General features: G+C 39.5%; 1 protein-coding gene across 5 annotated transcripts in view; it reads right to left on the bottom strand.

The window, feature by feature from the left end:
• The window catches only part of LOC110453782 (FERM, RhoGEF and pleckstrin domain-containing protein 1-like), a 151,657-nt gene that overhangs the window by 72,739 nt on the left and 59,510 nt on the right, over positions 1-19,408 (bottom strand). For all 5 annotated transcript variants that reach the window (XM_021502927.1, XM_021502930.1, XM_021502929.1 and 2 more), the window contains exon 3: positions 1,808-1,912. In XM_021502927.1, the coding sequence (XP_021358602.1) occupies positions 1,808-1,912 (105 nt within the window). The remainder of the gene's footprint in view (positions 1-1,807; positions 1,913-19,408) is intronic.

The raw sequence follows: 19,408 nt of genomic DNA, 5'->3' as shown, positions 1-19,408 counted from the left end.
GAGACCCCAGGGTCAAGAAATTCACAATTTCGGTAAAGCACCTTAAGACCCTTCCATCTATGAAGAGTATTTGATTCTACCATATCTGGGTCTTGAGAAGAAGATTTTTGAAATTTCAGTCAATTCAACCCTTTTTGGCCCCACCCATCAGCCCCTGGGGGTCAGTCAGGGCTCATAGGTGCATACTATCAAACTGCTACCTAATACTGATAATGCTAACCCAAATTGAATTACTTCCAATGGAAATTAAACAAATGTTGGTCCAAAATGTGATTTCCCTATATAAACTATAGTAAAGTTTACCCCCTCCCCAGGGGGAAACGTGAGACCCCAGGGTCAAGAAATTCACAATTTCGGTAAAGCACCTTAAGACCCTTCCATCTATGAAGAGTATTTGATTCTACCATATCTGGGTCTTGAGAAGAAGATTTTTGAAATTTCAGTCAATTCAACCCTTTTTGGCCCCACCCATCAGCCCCTGGGGGTCAGTCAGGGCTCATAGGTGCATACTATCAAACTGCTACCTAATACTGATAATGCTAACCCAAATTGAATTACTTCCAATGGAAATTAAACAAATGTTGGTCCAAAATGTGATTTCCCTATATAAACTATAGTAAAGTTTACCCCCTCCCCAGGGGGAAACGTGAGACCCCAGGGTCAAGAAATTCACAATTTCGGTAAAGCACCTTAAGACCCTTCCATCTATGAAGAGTATTTGATTCTACCATATCTGGGTCTTGAGAAGAAGATTTTTGAAATTTCAGTCAATTCAACCCTTTTTGGCCCCACCCATCAGCCCCTGGGGGTCAGTCAGGGCTCATAGGTGCATACTATCAAACTGCTACCTAATACTGATAATGCTAACCCAAATTGAATTACTTCCAATGGAAATTAAACAAATGTTGGTCCAAAATGTGATTTCCCTATATAAACTATAGTAAAGTTTACCCCCTCACCAGGGGGAAACGTGAGACCCCAGGGTCAAGAAATTCACAATTTTGGTAAAGCACATTAAGACCCTTCCATTTTTGAAGAGTATTTGATTCTACCATATCTGGGTCTTGAGAAGAAGATTTTTTAAAATTTTATTCAATTTGACCCTTTTTGGCCCCGCCCCTCAGGCCCCTGGGGGCTTGGGACTAAACCGGCCACTATTTTTGTTGACCTTTGTCCATGAAAGGTTTCTGCAAAATTTCATTGAAATTGCTTCAGGGGTTTTGGAGTAGAAGTCGAAAATGTAAATTGTTTACGGACGACGGACGACGACGGACAAAAGGCGATCGCAATAGGTCACTTGAGACTTTGTCTCAGGTGAGCTCAAAATGTTACACTTATTTAACCTTTGACCTCGAGGGGAAGGTCACAGTGACCTAATTCTAGTGCACTGCACACCTTCTGGGGGAGATGATGCATGCATACCTCAAGTTTCATCAAGATATCTTTAACGGTTTTAAAAGTTATGGCCCAAACAAGTTGCAATTAGAAGAACCAGAAGAAGAAGAACCAGTACTAATACAATATGTCTCCCTTCATTTGAAGGTACTTCATCAGTCAGTCACACTACAAAATACTAGCATAAATGTCTGATTATGTGTTTTCCTCGACTATTTCATTATTTGAATGGAAATGCAGCAATTGTTCAAAAACCACTATAACTTCGAGACCAGATTGAATTTTAGCAGTCCACACACAAATTGATTAAGACCTCGAGCGATCACAAAATTTTTCACCAAACCAAATAAACTTTTATCGGACAGATCCTAATGTCTGGCAGGGTTTTGAGCAGACTGAATTTTGATATTACCTTGAGGCCACTTTTGTCTCCGTATTGTAGATCAAAGTAGTCGGACTCGACCAGCTGTAGATGGCGAATCACAGCCTCCCAAAGAGCCATACCTAAAGCTTTTACCTGTAACAGAGAAACACATCAACACCATCAAATATACCATCAAATAAACAACTTTTACCTGTAACAGAGACACCATCAAATAAACAACTTTTACCTGTAACAGAGACACCATCAAATAAACAACTTTTACCTGTAATTTCAATATTAACATCACATGCATAATACTTCTCTCGTATTGATATTGCATACATAGGAAATTTTAATGGTTGATTTTTTTCTTAATTTGGTTTTCACATTAACATTAATTGACAATGGCAATAAAGGAACATTTCAAAGTGAACAGTATTGATCGAAGCTACAAATTAAACAGTACACTTACTTCAGTTATTCAAATTAAAAAATAACTGGAACATTTAAAATTAAAGCTGCAACTATATAATATAAATAGTCATGAATTGCCTTCACTCTATCAGAACATCAGTCCAATCAATGATTTCTAAAAACTAAAAATATAATGTTGCTTTTCAGTTTAATCAAACACAACTGACACAAAATCCAGGGGGGGGGGTATAAAGACATTTGATTATTAAGTTTATTAATTGATGTTCTATTAACCTTATGCGACAGGTTTTGATGTAGTGTATTAATTATGGTGATACAAACAATTTGTACCAGAGTTATCTCCCTTTGACATTTTCAGTGAGCATCATCAATTGTTGATTTATGCACTTTTTCTTGTGTACTTTCTAAATGGGTGATTTATATATTCAGTATCACCACATAGTGGTTTATTAGCTTCAAATTATTTTACAATGGCAATTACTTTTACAGTAAGCTAGGACCCTTAACAATATTTCACTGTTTCGTAAGTGATACAGCTTCAATTCAAGTTTTGTAGTATGCGTAAAGTTATGCAATGTGTAGCAATTTGCACTTTTATCTCTGGATACCCATTGCGCTAATGTGGTTTAATTTGGCATCATTTGCCATTTCTGTGTTGATAGGTAAAAAAACCAAGTGACTTTGTCTCAGGTGACCTAAAAATCAACCAATCACTTGTGGTGTGTTTGTTAAAACGTATGATAAAAAATATCTTGGCAGCAAAATCAGCATACCATGTCCAAATCATTATTATTTCATGTCTTCCACGATAGGTTTTATGTTTTAGTCTGCCATTGTGACTCATACAGGGAGCCTTCCTTCTCCAGAACATCTATTACTAGGCATTTAGAGGAAGGATGCTAAAAAAACAGCAATTTGTCAGAAGTAGAGTACAACGGAGTTACTGATGCATATTTGTTCCTGATCATGGTAGTCACACTGCCTTGACAGAAGTACTGAAGTTGCTATACTGTCATCTCAAACTCCTGGACTAGAGAAATTAGATTCTGAAAGGTCCTCATCTGACCATGCATATTGAATTAATCATTATATGAATAATACAGAAAATATATATATGTGGCAGTGGATGACCGTTACAACCTTTGATGAGCTGGTCACCGCCTTCTAACAGAAAGGCTTCCTACTGAAAACTTTGGGTCACAGCGAGGGTAAAAGAGCGACACCAAGTTTTCTGTGGCGTAATTAATTTACAGATTGACTGTTCATCCTGCAGGGTATCCAGACTACTGGAAACTGACAAAATCGGATCCATATCAACAGTGTATTGAGCTGAATATTAACAGGATGAAACATATGTTATTGTATTTACATTAATTGTTTTTAACAGCCTTGCCCAGTGGATAAAATCTGTTTCCACACTATCTTGACTGTTTAGAATATATTTCCAATTTGGGACTTGCTTCTGTGATATTTAAACCACTGGAGAGCATTTACTTTCAAACTTTGCGAAAACTTTCAAGAAAATATATGCGTGACACCTCGACAAGCATAGATTTGTTTTGCTTCAAACACCATCTGGGACAGAGGAACAACAATGAGAGCAATACATCTCAAGGGCAAGGTCATCCTGGTTTTCAGGGTTCTGATTCTAACTTGGTTTTACCTGTATAACAGGTAGGTAACAGACATATCTACATGTACTGAATAATCCTCTATTTTATATTTTAACAATACAATGTAGTACTGCAGTACAGCATACCAATTTAGTATGCACAGATTTTGTTCATCTTCAAAATTAGCAATAGTCTTTTTGTATGTTGCATATGATTACCAAGTTTCAACAAATAAAATAAAATTTAAGCGCAAAACAGTGTAAAATAAGGCCTGCTTAACCCTTTCGCCACTGTAGACCATAATGGACTCATCCAAATAAATGTATGGTATAGTCTACTAAAGTTACCTAGGGGTGAAAGGGTTAATCCTATGTAAAGGAATGATATTACATTCTGCACATGTGCTTCACAGCACCCACTGAAGAACTTCCTTTCTTTTTCTTTTTTTCTTTTCAGAAGTTCTACTGAAAGTAGCATAAAAGAGAATCTACCAAGGGATCGGGTTCAATGAAAAACCATTTCTATTACAGACAGATTAACAAGAAACTTCTCTTCAATCTTTTTTGAAAATCATCAGGAAAATTCTTTATCAACCCACCAAAAGATTGGTAATTTTATCTCACCTAGAAACAAAATGGTCAATACAACATCAGCTCAACGTGAAATAGCCGATTCAACCTCCTTGAAAACAACAGCCAATTCAGCTTCCTTGCAAAAACCACTCGTCAAAACATCAAAACATATGCATACACACCAAAATTTAACAGTACCTCATAATAAAGAACTTCCTAGTGCAAAACCCCGACAATCTATACTTGTCGATTCAACAGCACGTATTACTAAGCAAACCATTCAACAGAAAGAAAATTCAATATTGCAAAACCATTTTGATTTGAAGAAATGTTCTTACACCAATAATTTTCACTTCTCTGATAGAATGGAACAATATCATCGATCTCCTTCAGAAACAAAATTCAAATTTTACATCTACAATTTACCAAGCAAGTTAAACACAGACATTGTGAATTGTTTGACTCGGAAAAACCAAAATGTTTTTTCCTTGATCACTACGGTATGGGACCAGAAATCACGGATAACAATGTGGGTACAGTAACCAGAGATACCCACATGTTTGCTGCTGAGGTCATTCTCCACAATAAACTGCGGTTCAGCCCCCATCGCACCCTGGACCCGGACCAAGCAGACATGTTCTACATACCGGCCTACATAGGTCTACAGTGCCTCTATACCCGATGAACAAATAAAATTGAATGACAATGCTCTAAAACTTGTTGTAAGGAAACTGATGGGAGTTGTCTCCCCTGAACAGAGTCCTTCGGCAGGAATATTTCAAGGCTGCATTTTAAAATGTAATTAGCAAATTTAAATGGTACACATAAAATTGAATCGCTACAGGAGAAGTTTCGCAATATTTCATAAAAGTATGTCATACATCTAAAGTACACTCAGTAATCATGTACTTATTTTCTGATATTATAATGGAATGGGAGGGACAACAATAAATGCCTGTGTGTATATTGGCCCATAGAACCAGCACAATCTGTCTGACCAAGCTAATGGAAACCCAAAACTTACACTACAATAGCTCACGAGACTGCATCAATACTGTGAGTGTCGGAGTATTTAGTCCACACACACCTAGAGCACAAACCCAGTAGTATACTGGTTCAGTGTTGGTATAACTCATATGTATTGTGCACCGTCTATTGATTTGTACGTCAACTACAATTATGTTCTTCCTTTGGATGTCCAACCCAGTTAAATTCACCGAAACAAAATATGTATGTAATATAGCACGCCTCTGTCAGGGAATATTAGGTCAGAGCCATCAGAATCTGTACCAAGACCAAGGAAACATAGTAATGGGGAGAAGGGGAGGAGGGTGGGGAGGGGGTAAACAGTCAGGGATTAGGACCCTGAATCAGGATAAGTAACGGGACAAAAGGAACGCTAGGCAAGGGAGATGGGAATGGGTGAGGATGAATGGGCGAGGAGGAATGGGCGAGGAGGAATGGGCTAGGAGGAATGGGCTAGGAGGAATAGGCTAGGAGGAATGGGCGAGGAGGAATGGGCTAGGAGGAATGGGCGAGGAGGAATGGGTGGTGAGGAGGAATGGGTGAGGAGGAATGGATGAGGAGGAATGGGTGGTGAGGAGGAATGGGCGAGAAGGAATGGATGAGGAGGAAAGAGGAGGTATGGGTGAGGAGGAATGGGTGAGGAGGAAAGAGGAGGAATGGGCGAGGAGGAATGGCTGGAAAGGAAAACAGAAATGTGAAGAGGTTGGTGGAACAGTAGGGGGAAAAGGACCCCAGGGATACAGTGTAACAACTAATAATTATCTTGGCAAAAAAGTCTTTTATTGTCTATAGTCAGTGTCAACTTGTCACACTGATGTTTGACATAAATATTTGTTGATCGTCATTTGCCTTAGAATTCCGTATACCAAGGGAGATAATCCAAGATGGAGGTCTACCAGAATCGTCAATCTTTTCCTGAAAAAAACTTGAAATTTCTTATACCTGTGTATTTTAAAACTTGAAATTTCTTATTCCTGTGTATTTTATGCGCCCCCCACTTTGGGTATTAAATTTCTGGAAAAAAAGTGCGCAAATTACATGGGTTTTTACGGTATTTTCTCTTTTTAAGATAATTTTTCAAATCGGTATAAAACATTTCGCAAAAGGTTAATGATTTGTATATTGTTTTATGCTGAATTTTTTGCATCTTGATTTCAACATTTGTAATAATTATAAAAAGTCTGACATAGTGATGAACAAATTTGTACAAAATGGTATGGAAAATAACCTGCAACTATTCAAAAATGCTGCCTACAGAAAAAAAGCGTAAAACTTAATAGTTATTGGTAAGTTGTATTGCCGAGACACTGTATTAGTTGTAACCATTCTTACACGGAAACCAATGCTTCCTTCCAGCTAAAAATCATCAGCCTTCGGCAGGTTTTTTTCTCTCCTCATGACTGGAGATTGCTCCCTCGGTCTACAGACACGGACACTACACATGTTGCTGTAATTATGACCGCCCTTAATTTTGTGCAACTCCACAATTTTCCAGATTCTGTCAATTCCTGCAGAGAATTCAAGCCTGATTGCACGACCTCCACGTTAGCTTCACTACCGTACCTCAGTGCAAAGTCTGCATTTTTGATGTTGCTGTTACCATCAATACTGCATTTGCACTCTGTACAGACACTGTCTGAATTCAAATGGTCCACAGTATTGTGACTTGAATAGAGTAATATTATTATTCAGATCTTTGTGGAGGAGTGCTATCTCCTAGCACCTTAGTACAGTCACACCTGTCTTAGCAACAAACTGTATACAGTGACAACTCTTCTTAGTGACCACATGTATAAAGTGACCACTTCTCTTAGCAACCACTTGTATAGTTACTAATTAACTCAGCAACCACCTGTAGATAGTGACTGCTTCTCTTAATTAGTGACAACTTTGCTTAGTGAACACCTGTATAAAACGCTCCCTTCTTGTGACATGACGTCCTAAGGACCCTAATCATCATAAACTTGTTCACATTCACTATCAGGATATTCAGACAGATCTTTTAGGGATAATCTTTTTATAAGCATGCACATATTGATCTTTGTATTTCCTTTGTTGAAACACAATCACTGCCTTCATTTATAGAAGAAAACATCTAATTATTTTACAAATAGAAAGTTGGATGTTATAGAAGTTGATATAAAGTTAGCTTGCAAAATAGGAAGCAAGTTCTTTTGATATCCAAACAGCCTGCAGGATCATAAAAGTCAGAATAAACATTGATTTGGTCATAACATCAAAACAGTGAAAAAACAAATGTACTCCTTTTGGAAGTATATAAAAACACCAACCGATTAAAAGATTTATAAAATTTGTACAATGCCTGAAGGGAAATAACTCTGACACAGATTACAGATAAAATGTCAGGGAAGCACGTATACTTTTATAGTTTTTATATTATACATTTATAGCCATTATACAGTAAAGAAACCTAATTATTTATTTCCACAAGATGAATCATGTTTCACAAGCAAAGCCTTAGCAACACAAGATTGATCGAGGGGAAACAAATTATTCTGTTTCCCTATTGCTACAAGGGCAATAAATATTTTATTAAAGTGAAATGAACAATAACACATGCCCGGCTGTAACGATTATCAGGACTACTCAAAGCCGCCATCATTTGTTGTCATCCTGTACATACCCAGCATTACAGATCAGATCTACCACAGAGAATCTGAGAGGGATATTCCGACAGTAAATATAGATCATGTCAGGGAGACTTGATCACGTGAAGGAGACTCAATCACATGACGGACACAGAATGTTTTGTGTCCTGGTCATTGGTGTGTTTTATTTATTCAAACATAGATGATTAATTCCTGGCTGTATATATACCAGGTATGTAATCCTGTATCATTAACAAACTCTACATGAAACGCTGTTAATCTTTACTAATCAGTCTCAGCTATATTTTAAAATTACAAAAAATCTTCCTGATACCATGTCCTACTAACCAGGACTCATTCCAAGCCAGGTGACAAAGATTCATAACCCTGAGTCAGTCAACTTGGACTCATAACCCTGAGCCAGTTGATGACTCATGATATTGAGCCAGATAACCTGGACTCATATCTCTGAGCCAGTTGTCTCGGACTCCATACCCTGAGCCAGTTGTCTAGGATTCCATACCCTGAACCAGTTGTCTAGGACTCCATACCCTGAGTCAGTTGATGACTCATATCTCTGAGCCAGTTGTCTGGGACTCTGTACCCTGAGCCAGTTGTCTAGGATTGCATACCCTGAGCCAGTTGTCTAGGACTCCATATATACCATGAGCCAGTTGCCAAGGACTCCATACCCTGAGCCAGTTGATGACTCATATATCTGAGCCAGTTGTCTAGGACTCCATATATACCCTGAGCCAGTTTTCTAGGACTCAATACCCTAAGCCAGTTGTCTAGGACTCCATACATAGAGCCAGTTGTCTTGGACTCCATACCCAGAGCCAGTTGTCTAGGACTCCATACCCTGAACCAGTTGTCTAGGACTCAATACCCTGAGCCAGTTGCCTAGGACTCCATACCCTGAGCCAGTTGTCTCGGTCTCCATACCCTGAACCAGTTGTCTAGGACTCCATACCCTAAGCCAGTTGTCTAGGACTCCATACCATGAACCAGTTGTCTAGGACTCCATACCCTGAGCCAGTTGTCTCGGATTCAATTTGAGCCAGTTGTCTAGGACTCCATACCCTGAGCCAGTTGTCTAGGACTCCATACCCTGAGCCAGTTGTCTAGTACTCCATACCCTGAGTCAGTTGATGACTCATATATCTGAGCCAGTTGCCTAGGACTCCATACCCTGAGCCAGTTGTCCAGGACTCCATACCCTGAGCCAGTTGTCTAGGACTCCATACCCTGAGCCAGTTGTCTCGGATTCAATTTGAGCCAGTTGTCTAGCACTCCATACCCTGAGTCAGTTGATGACTCATATATCTGAGCCAGTTGCCTAGGACTCCATCCCCTGAGCCAGTTGTCTAGAACTCCATACTCTGAGCCAGTTGTCTATGACTCCATACCCAGAGCCAGTTGTCTAGGACTCCATACCCAGAGCCAGTTTTCTAGGACTCCATACCCTAAGCCAGTTGTCTAGGACTACATACCCTAAGCCAGTTGTCTAGGACTCCATACCCTAAGCCAGTTGTCTAGGACTACATACCCTAAGCCAGTTGTCTAGAACTCCATACCCTGAGCCAGTTGCCTAGGACTCCATCCCCTGAGCCAGTTGTCTAGGACTCCATACCCTGAGGCAGTTGCCTAGGACTCCATACCCTGAGACAGTTGTCTAGGACTCCATACCATGAGCCAGTTGCGTAGAACTCCATACCCTGAGCCAGTTGTCTAGAACTCCATACTCTGAGCCAGTTGTCTAGGACTCCATACTCTGAGCCAGTTGTCTAGGACTCCATACCCGAAGCCAGTTGTCTAGGACTCCATACCCTGAGCCAGTTGTCTAGGACTCCATACCATGAGCCAGTTGCCTAGAACTCCATACCCTGAGCCAGTTGTCTAGGACTCCATACCCTAAGCCAGTTGTCTAGGACTCCATACCCTAAGCCAGTCGTCTAGGACTCCATACCCTGAGCCGGTTGATGACTCATATATCTGAGCCAGTTGTCTAGGACTCCTAACCCTGAGTCAGTTGACGACTCATAACCCTGAGCTAGTTGTCAAGGACCCATTACCTGAGCAAGATACCTAGGAATCATAACTTTGAGCCCTGAACAAGGACACCTCACCCTAAACCAGTTGAAAAGGTCTCATCACCTGAGCAAGATAAGAAAGAATCATTACTTTGAGCCCTGAACAAGGACACCTCACCCTAAACCAGTGGACAAGGTCTCATCACCTGGGCAAGATAACTAGGACTGGTAACATGAGCCAGCTTATCAACTTGATGGCTTATTTACATGTGTAACCTTCTGTCAGTTTGTTTACCGTTCTAATTAGAGCCTGAATATAATGTTGAAATATCAAGTCTTTCACCATGAAATACCTCATGCAAATCTGGTCTAAATTAGCTGAAGATTAATTACAAAGGAAATGTGTTTGCCTGCAGTGACTAATAGTTACAAGTGTGATAACCTGAGGTTTTTTTTATTTGACACGCATGTATTGATCGATTCCAGGACATTCTGTGCTACCCCGCTGTGTATGGAACCAAGGTCTATCAACATCACAAAGTATTAATACTAGCACTATTAGTTCTCCATGTCAATACAATGGAACCCCGATCATTCAGACATTTTAAGTTTCAGCTGAACTTTGTTTTTTGATCCTGACTCATCGTAAATCCACAGATGATGATTAAAGAATAATTTTGTTACCCAAATATAATATCACAAATCATTGTCAGTCATGTTTTAAGAACTCCCGGTTTATATAATAGGTAATTGACACGGCCAACATATTGACACAGCCTTTTAGTGCCTTGTGTGATTATGACTGTCACCATTCATGCTGTTTGATCTTAAATCAGAAGCCATTAGAGGCAATCTTTGAATCTCCTAATTACTCATATTCTAAAGCAGATTTACTATACTAAATCATCATTTCTTTCTTCTCAATTTTTGGGGGATAATTGTTTCAGGTAAGTGAGCTTTCAGATCAATGACCTTTGTGAACTGAACAGCTTAATTGTAAGGTCCCTACCAGCTTAATTGTAAGGTCCCTACCAGCTTAATTGTAAGGTCCCTATCAGCTTAATTGTAAGGTCCCTACCAGTTTAATTGGAAGGAAGGTCCCTACCAGCTTAATTGTAAGGTCCCTACCAGCTTAACTGTAAGGTCCCTACCAGCTTAATTGTAAGGTCCCTATCAGCTTAATTGTAAGGTCCCTACCAGTTTAATTGGGAGGAAGGTCCCTACCAGCTTAATTGTAAGGTCCCTATCAGCTTAATGGGAAGGTACCTACCAGCTTAATTGTAAGGTCCCTACCAGCTTAATTGTAGGGTCCCTACCAGCTTAATTGTAAGGTCCCTACCAGCACTTAATGGGGTTCTATATTAATGCATATATCAATATCATGAGAATTAAAACACCATGATTCAAAGACGAAGTTAATTGTAATATCTTGTGGATATTTTAATTATCAAAACCATTAATATCATAACTATTTCTTAATAAAATCTTGGATTTGATGAAGATGTCAAGATGAAGAAAATAAAGATGCACAACTGAATTTAAAGACTTCGCCTGGTTCTTCCAATACTGCAAGCAACCCTAGTTTCACATACTCTACATATATCTGTTTTAACTCATTCAGCCCTGAAGACACATTTGAACTCTTCCAATTGGAATAGTTCATTATGAAATTTCAGGGGTCAAATGCATCTTTATACAATCCATTGATACATACAGGAGTTAATCAGAACTGCCACCAAGGATTGTTTCAAAACTTGTGTATTTTCCTTGATATTTTATGATTTTTTAAGTTACACACCAAATCTTGAAACTCCTGAAATCTAATCCCCATCATTACCCCCATGCCCCTCCCCAATCGCTGTAAGATGACCTCTGACCGCCAAATGATATCAACAGTGCCACAGATTCTTGTAAGATATTACAATATCCAACCATTTTTCGAAATTCATCAACACAACATTTTTAATTCATAAAAACAAGAGATAAATCTACACAACTTTGAGCCCAGATTCTCAAAACACAGTCAACTTACCAAACCTTTAACTAAAACTTACCAAGCCTTGCCATAGCCTTTTTAACTACCTGAATTGTACAGGTGTTTTCAGGTGTTTAGTCTGTAGATCATCATTTAAAATCCTGACATACCAAACTCTCTATAAATTCCTAATTATCATGAGAATATCTTAAATTGAACATTTTAGTTAATGTTAATCTAACATTGTTTGAAATAAACAGGGCCTGGTAAATCTATACAGCTGTCAGATCAAGATTCCCAACTAAAAAGATACCACAAAATGCTTCGGGTCTAGAACCCCTATACAACATGACTGTACAAACTGCCCGACTTCTACAATTAAACACCCTCAGTATAAGCATAGGTTAGGATGTGTTAACCAGGAGAGGGATTAAAACCACAGGGACCGATAAGATATCAACATATCAAGTTTAAAATTCACGACTCAAAACTCTCCAAGGAGTGACGAAAATAAAACCACAACATTTCTTGGCTTTTCTCATGCTTTGCTATCATAATTGTTAGGGAGTTTGTTACTATAGCAACTGTGTTACCAACAGAATGGTGTAATACTCCTCGAAATGTTAGCTCATTACAGACAAATAACTAGATTAATATGGCAAGCAGCTTCCCTTTACGGCTATTGATTTTTAGGGAACATCAAGCTAGCTTTATGAACTGATGTCATTTCTTGACAGTGTTACACCCCTGTATGACTCTTGCCTGCACGTAAATAAGTTTTTAAAAAGTTTGATTTAAATAAAAGAAAAATTGCCCTGAAATTTTGCACTTGAGCTATTTCCCAGCATTCTCACTTGAGGCAGAACTCTTTTGAGTAAATGTGATTTTGAAATACAATTTTGTATGATTGTGACACAGAATGTCAACTAAGAGGATTGAATTCTCAGAAATAGAAAAGTGACATTTTCGTTGACAGCTTTATCCATGTGAACACATTAGGCAGACAGTGTAACAAAATTCAAATGTGAAAATTATTTACATTAAAAAATAGGGAACATAGCCATATGGGAAGTAATAAAGATTGCAGAAAATTCCAAACTTTTCAAAAATATAACTTTCATTTGTTCATGTAAGCCAGCAAATTACAGTGAGGAATGTCTTGAAAAAGAAACCATTAGTTTATCAAAACTAATCCTATTATGCTTGCAGAAACTGTTCAGTCTTGAACAGTTACATATTGAACAATCTGTAGATTACATGACCTTTGGGCTCGCTACAAAATAATAAAACACAGAAACAAGACCACCTTCAGTACCCTCGTTGTCCTTAACATCAGTCAAGATAAGCATCAGATCCATTGTTTCACAATTGAGCGACGTAAAGACGAATGACCCAAGTTCATGTTGTTCACTGCTGATATTGTTTAATAAAGTGACTTTAGGTAACTGTAACCAAAAATCCAAGGCTTACTGTATAACATGAAACGCTTGGGTGTATTTTTTTTCGTGGTTTGTAGCTTTCAAATTATTTCGTGGCTACAAACGTTCATGGTTAGCCCGTACAACGAAATGTATTTATTTTTGTTGCTAGCCATGTGCACGTACAATTAATGAATATTTTCTTTCGATATTTTTGGTGATAAACCAAATGAAGAGGCAGCCATCTCAAAATATGCAACACAAACAGAATGACATTAAATATATTATTAAATGGGGGAAACAGTATTTTTAGAAAACATGATACTAAGTGGAAAGTGACATAAAACAATGTGCTAATAAGAGGAATGTCCTGTATCTGTCAGGATTAACAAGGTGACATTGAATAACATTTGAAGACATTTGATTTTTGTAGTACCAGTCATCAATGGCAGATTTGTTATTGTCCCGCATTCCACACTGGGAGTTCCTATCGCATGAATATAATGGCTAGTTCCAATAAAACAGTCATGATTTCATTCGTCCATGATATCAGCATCTGATATCGTGATTGATACCAGCCTGCGAACTCTACAGAGACGAGTCCCTTTATTTTATTGTTACGTCCTATGCTTATATTATCACCCTTCCTTCTCCCACGGAGGTCCAACAATATAAACTGTAGTGAAACGGTGCTAAAACCCACCAACAGTGCTGCCTTTAGTACTCAACTATACCAACCAGCATATCGCCGTGACGATTACTGATTACCCACGAGATGTGTGAACGTGTAACTTGGCCGAAATCACCAATTGCCTATACTTAATCAAGTAGGAAAATGCCCAATATCATATCTTAAATAATATGCCCAAGAGGAATTGATGGCTCGGACCATCGTCCAGCATTCTGATGGACTATTGATCGAATTGACTGATGCTTGCTGCTCGTTTTTCTGTGATGACCGCCCGACGATGGGGTCGATTATTAACTGTTAACGTGATGATGGGTCATTCAGAACACACTTAATGGTGAAGATAGGTAAAATTAGTCACCATTTTTCTGCTTATTTGGTCACATCTGTAGCATTTGTTTTATACTGTTCGTCACCGTAATGGCTTTGTATGACCCCAGATAACAAGGTCAAGTACATGTTGTCAGCCTGTTTATGACATCCCACTGTTGTACTATCTGATACATAATCTACCATCTATTATTATTGATTGTCGCTGAAGCTGAAATGACCCAAACAATTCTATAAACCCATTTTTTTCCTAAATAAACCCTTTTATTTCCCTTATCATTCATCACTTGACAAGCTTGTATGTTCATTGTTTTGAAAAAAAATCATAATTAATGCAATCTGCATAATGAATATTATATGGACCCAAAGTGTACGATGTTCATGGTGTTGAAAAAATGACACATTTTGTTTCCACTACTGAATACTAAATCAACCCAAAAATCAGAATGGCTTCTCAATAAATTGTTAATAACAGAGGGAATATTTTCATTGCAATTGTGTAATGTTTACATTGGTTTAAAAGCGCTTTTAAAAACATTTTTGAATTTTTGAAAATACCCCCTGAGTAACATGAAACAAGCAGTAAAGCTCATCAAATGGCATAAACCTAAGTGTCTTACTAACGGAGACCTATCCACAGGACCTGCCCGTATTTACAAATGGTCTGATTTTAAATGTAGAAAATCATATGTTTGTTCCTAGAAAAGTTCATCTAATTTTAAACCAATTTGATTTTTCACTCTTATATTTTACTTTAAAATCATTAGGATTCCCTAAATCTAGATTTCTGGTAAAAAAAAATACTGTATATCACAAAATTTGTCACATCTTCAGTCTATATTAAGTTTGTCAACTGACTCATCAGTTAAATATTTTTAAATCACTTGTGCCTTGGTGGCTTATCTGTTAAGTTGACAATACTTTAATCTTGTGTCCTAAGTGAGGTAAATCTATGCAAGTGAAGTTGACAATACTTTCAAAACAATGTTTACAAGTCTAGTGCTCTATACATTTGGGTACACCGAAATCAATACTGGATACATAGAAGTGTAACTCAAATATTACCTATAAAACTGAACACACATTATTGTCTGGCAGTCAATTAATGCCCCACTTCTAGCAGAATTAAAGAGAATCTGTAATAAAAACTTGATATAGGGCAGCCAGTTCTCTGTGACTGTACACACAAAAACACCACATATATCCAATATCTCCATTTCCCTTGTTATGATGCACACAACATGATCACCACTTTACAATTTTCTGACCTTATTTCAACTGTAAGTCATTACAAATTATTGATATGAAAAAATGAATACACAAGAGATCCCAAAGGGATCTTGGCGCCCACCTTTGTACCATCTTCATTAGTTCTTTGTCAGTTCGATCTTTTCTCTTCTTTCCTCTAATCTGTTTGATCGAGTCATGTTAACAGCAAATGCACCTTGAGGTAACTTTTGATCTAAACTTAATACTGATGTGTATGAAAGCCAACCTTCAAAGTGAGTTTGTCATTTCACATATTTACTAGTACAGTACTTAATGTGAAAGAAATAGAATCGATCATTGCAATATGAGAAAGATCTGTTTAGTTCTTCTTTTAATCCATTTTGTTTTTATGATCAGTCTCAAAATATAACATACACAACGAGGGATCAAGGGGAACCTACATTTAAAATTTGAGAAAGATCCCTCCCGTACTTCCTGAGAAATAGCGATAACAAACTTTCACTATCAAAATCCAAGATGGCTGCCTGTCGGCCATGTTGTTTATCCGATCAGTCTCTAAAATTGCCCTGCACAGCTAGGACCAAGGGGAACCTACATATAAAATTTAAGAAAGATCCCTCTAGTTCTTCCGGAGAAATAGCGGTAACAAACCCACACTATCAAAATCCAAGATGGCTACCTGTCGGCCATGTTGTTTATCCGATCAGTCTCAAAAGTTGCCCTGCACAGCTAAGGACCAAGGGGAACCTGCATATAAAATTTGAGAAAGATCCCTCTGGTACTTCTTGAGAAATACCGATAACAAGAATTGTTTACGGACGGACGACGGACGACGGATAACGGACGGCGGACCACGACGACGGACCACGGACGACGGACCACGGACGCAGGATGATTTGAATAGCCTACCATCAGATGATGGTGGGTTAAAAAGATAAAAATGCATATTTTGATTCCATACAACATTCTCAACATACATACACATCTATAATACAGAAATATATTTTGGCTTTAATCCTCATATAGAGTCAATACAGATATTCTAATTATCAACCATATTGCTTTATACACAACAAAAACAACTATCGTTACCAGGAAGTTAGTTTTAAGTCACAGGAATAATTCAGATGTTTTGAAAATAAGTCTTAACGAACATACCGACTTACGGGAATATATGTAATTGTGTCTTGTTAAAACATTGAAAAGGTCTGCAAATGGTCTAAATGGTTTATGTACCAGAAAAAGAAGACATATCCTTATTCATTGATCAATCCTGAAGCAAACAAACACCACATCAACTCATTCACCTCTGGAGACACATTTGAACTCTTCCAATTCGAAGGTTGGAATATAGTTCATTTTGAAATTTCAGGGGTGAATGAAATAAAACAATGCGGGGAGGGGGGGGGACAGAGTGTGTAACTGTCGCTTGAGACAGAGCTGTCGTGGAGGCTAGGTGATGGATGGGAACACCTAGATCTCTACAGTACCTTGTGGTACCACTCACAGGGTCAGTACTTCTGACAGAGTTGTTGTGTAAGCTAGGTGATGGATGGGAACACCTAGATCTCTACAGTACCTGGTGGTTCCACTCACAGTGCCAGTACATCTGACAGAGCTGTTGTGTAGGCTAGGTGATGGATGGGCACACCTAGATCTCTACAGTACCTGGTGGGAACACCTAGATCTCTACAGTACCTGGTGGTTCCACTCACAGTGCCAGTACTTCTGACAGAGCTGTCGTGTAGGCTAGGTAATGGATGGGAACACCTAGATCTCTACAGTACCTAGTGGTACCACCCACAGTGCCAGTACTTCTGACAGAGCTGTCGTGTAGGCTAGGTAATGGATGGGAACACCTAGATCTCTACAGTACCTGTGGTACCACTTACAGTGTCAGTACTTCTGACAGAGCTGTTGTGTAGGCTAGGGGATGGATGGGAACACCTAGATCTCTACAGTACCTGGTGGTACAACTCACAGTGCCAGTACTTCTGACAGAGCTGTTGGGTAGGCTAGGTGATGGGTGGGAACACCTAGATCTCTACAGTACCTAGTGGTACCACCCACAGTGCCAGTACTTCTGACAGAGCTGTCGTGTAGGCTAGGTAATGGATGGGAACACCTAGATCTCTACAGTACCTGGTGGTACAACTCACAGTGCCAGTACTTCTGACAGAGCTGTTGGGTAGGCTAGGTGATGGATGGGAACACCCAGATCTCTACAGTACCTAGTTGTACCACTCACAGTGCCAGTACTTCTGACAGAGCTGTCGTGTAGGCTAGGTAATGGATGGGAACACCTAGATCTCTACAGTACCTAGTGGTACCACCCACAGTGCCAGTACTTCTGACAGAGCTGTCGTGTAGGCTAGGTAATGGATGGGAACACCTAGATCTCTACAGTACCTGGTGGTACAACTCACAGTGCCAGTCCTTCTGACAGAGCTGTTGTGTAGGCTAGGTGATGGATGGGCACACCTAGATCTCTACAGTACCTGGTGGGAACACCTAGATCTCTACAGTACCTGGTGGTACAACTCACAGTGCCAGTACTTCTGACAGAGCTGTTGTGTAGTCTAGGTGATGGATGGGAACACCTAGATCTCTACAGTACTTGGTGGTACCACACACAGTGCCAGTACTTCTGACAGAGTACAGTACCTGGTGGTACCACACACAGTGCCAGTACTTCTGACAGAGCTGTTGTGTAAGCTAGGTGATGGATGGGAACACCTAGATCTCTATAGTACCTGGTGGTACCACTCACAGTGCCAGTACTTCTAACAGAGCTGTTGTGTAGGCTAGGTGATGGATGGGCACACCTAGATCTCTACAGTACCTGGTGGGAACACCTAGATCTCTACAGTACCTGGTGGTTCCACTCACAGTGCCAGTACTTCTGACAGAGCTGTCGTGTAGGCTAGGTAATGGATGGGAACACCTAGATCTCTACAGTACCTGGTGGTACAACTCACAGTGCCAGTCCTTCTGACAGAGCTGTTGTGTAGGCTAGGTGATGGATGGGAAAGGGGGGACAGAGTGTGTAACTGTCGCTTGATACAGAGCTGTCGTGGAGGCTAGGTGATGGATGGGAACACCTAGATCTCTACAGTACCTGTGGTACCACTTACAGTGTCAGTACTTCTGACAGAGCTGTTGTGTAGGTTAGGTGATGGATTGGAACACCCAGATCTCTACAGTACCTGGTGGTACCACTCACAGTGCCAGTACTTCCGACAGAGCTGTTGTGTAGGCTAGGTGATGGATGGGAACACCTAGATATCTACAGTACCTGGTGGTAACACCTAGATCTCTACAGTACGTTAACACCCAGATCTCTACAGTACCTGGTGGTAACACCTAGATCTCAACAGTACCTGGTGGTACCACACACAGTGCCAGTACTTCTGACAGGGCTGTTGTGTGGGCTAGGTGATGGATGGGGACACCCAGGTCTCTACAGAACCTAGTTGTACCACTCACAGTGCCAGTCCTTCTGACAGAGCTGTTGAGTAGGCTAGGTGATGGATGGGAACACCTAGATCTCTATAGTACCCTGTGGTACCACTCACAGTGCCAGTACTTCTGACAGAGCTGTTGTGTAGGCTAGGTGATGGATGGGAACACCTAGATCTCTACAGTACCTGGTGGTACCACTCACAGTGCCAGTACTTCTGACAGAGCTGTTGTGTAGGCTAGGTGATGGATGGGAACACC

This window comes from Mizuhopecten yessoensis, unplaced genomic scaffold, assembly GCF_002113885.1.
Source record: "Mizuhopecten yessoensis strain PY_sf001 unplaced genomic scaffold, ASM211388v2 scaffold7507, whole genome shotgun sequence".
In the NCBI taxonomy this organism is placed as follows: domain Eukaryota; kingdom Metazoa; phylum Mollusca; class Bivalvia; order Pectinida; family Pectinidae; genus Mizuhopecten; species Mizuhopecten yessoensis.
The sequence above is the reverse complement of the archived record's forward strand: the minus strand, read 5'-3'. Positions and strand labels throughout refer to the sequence as shown.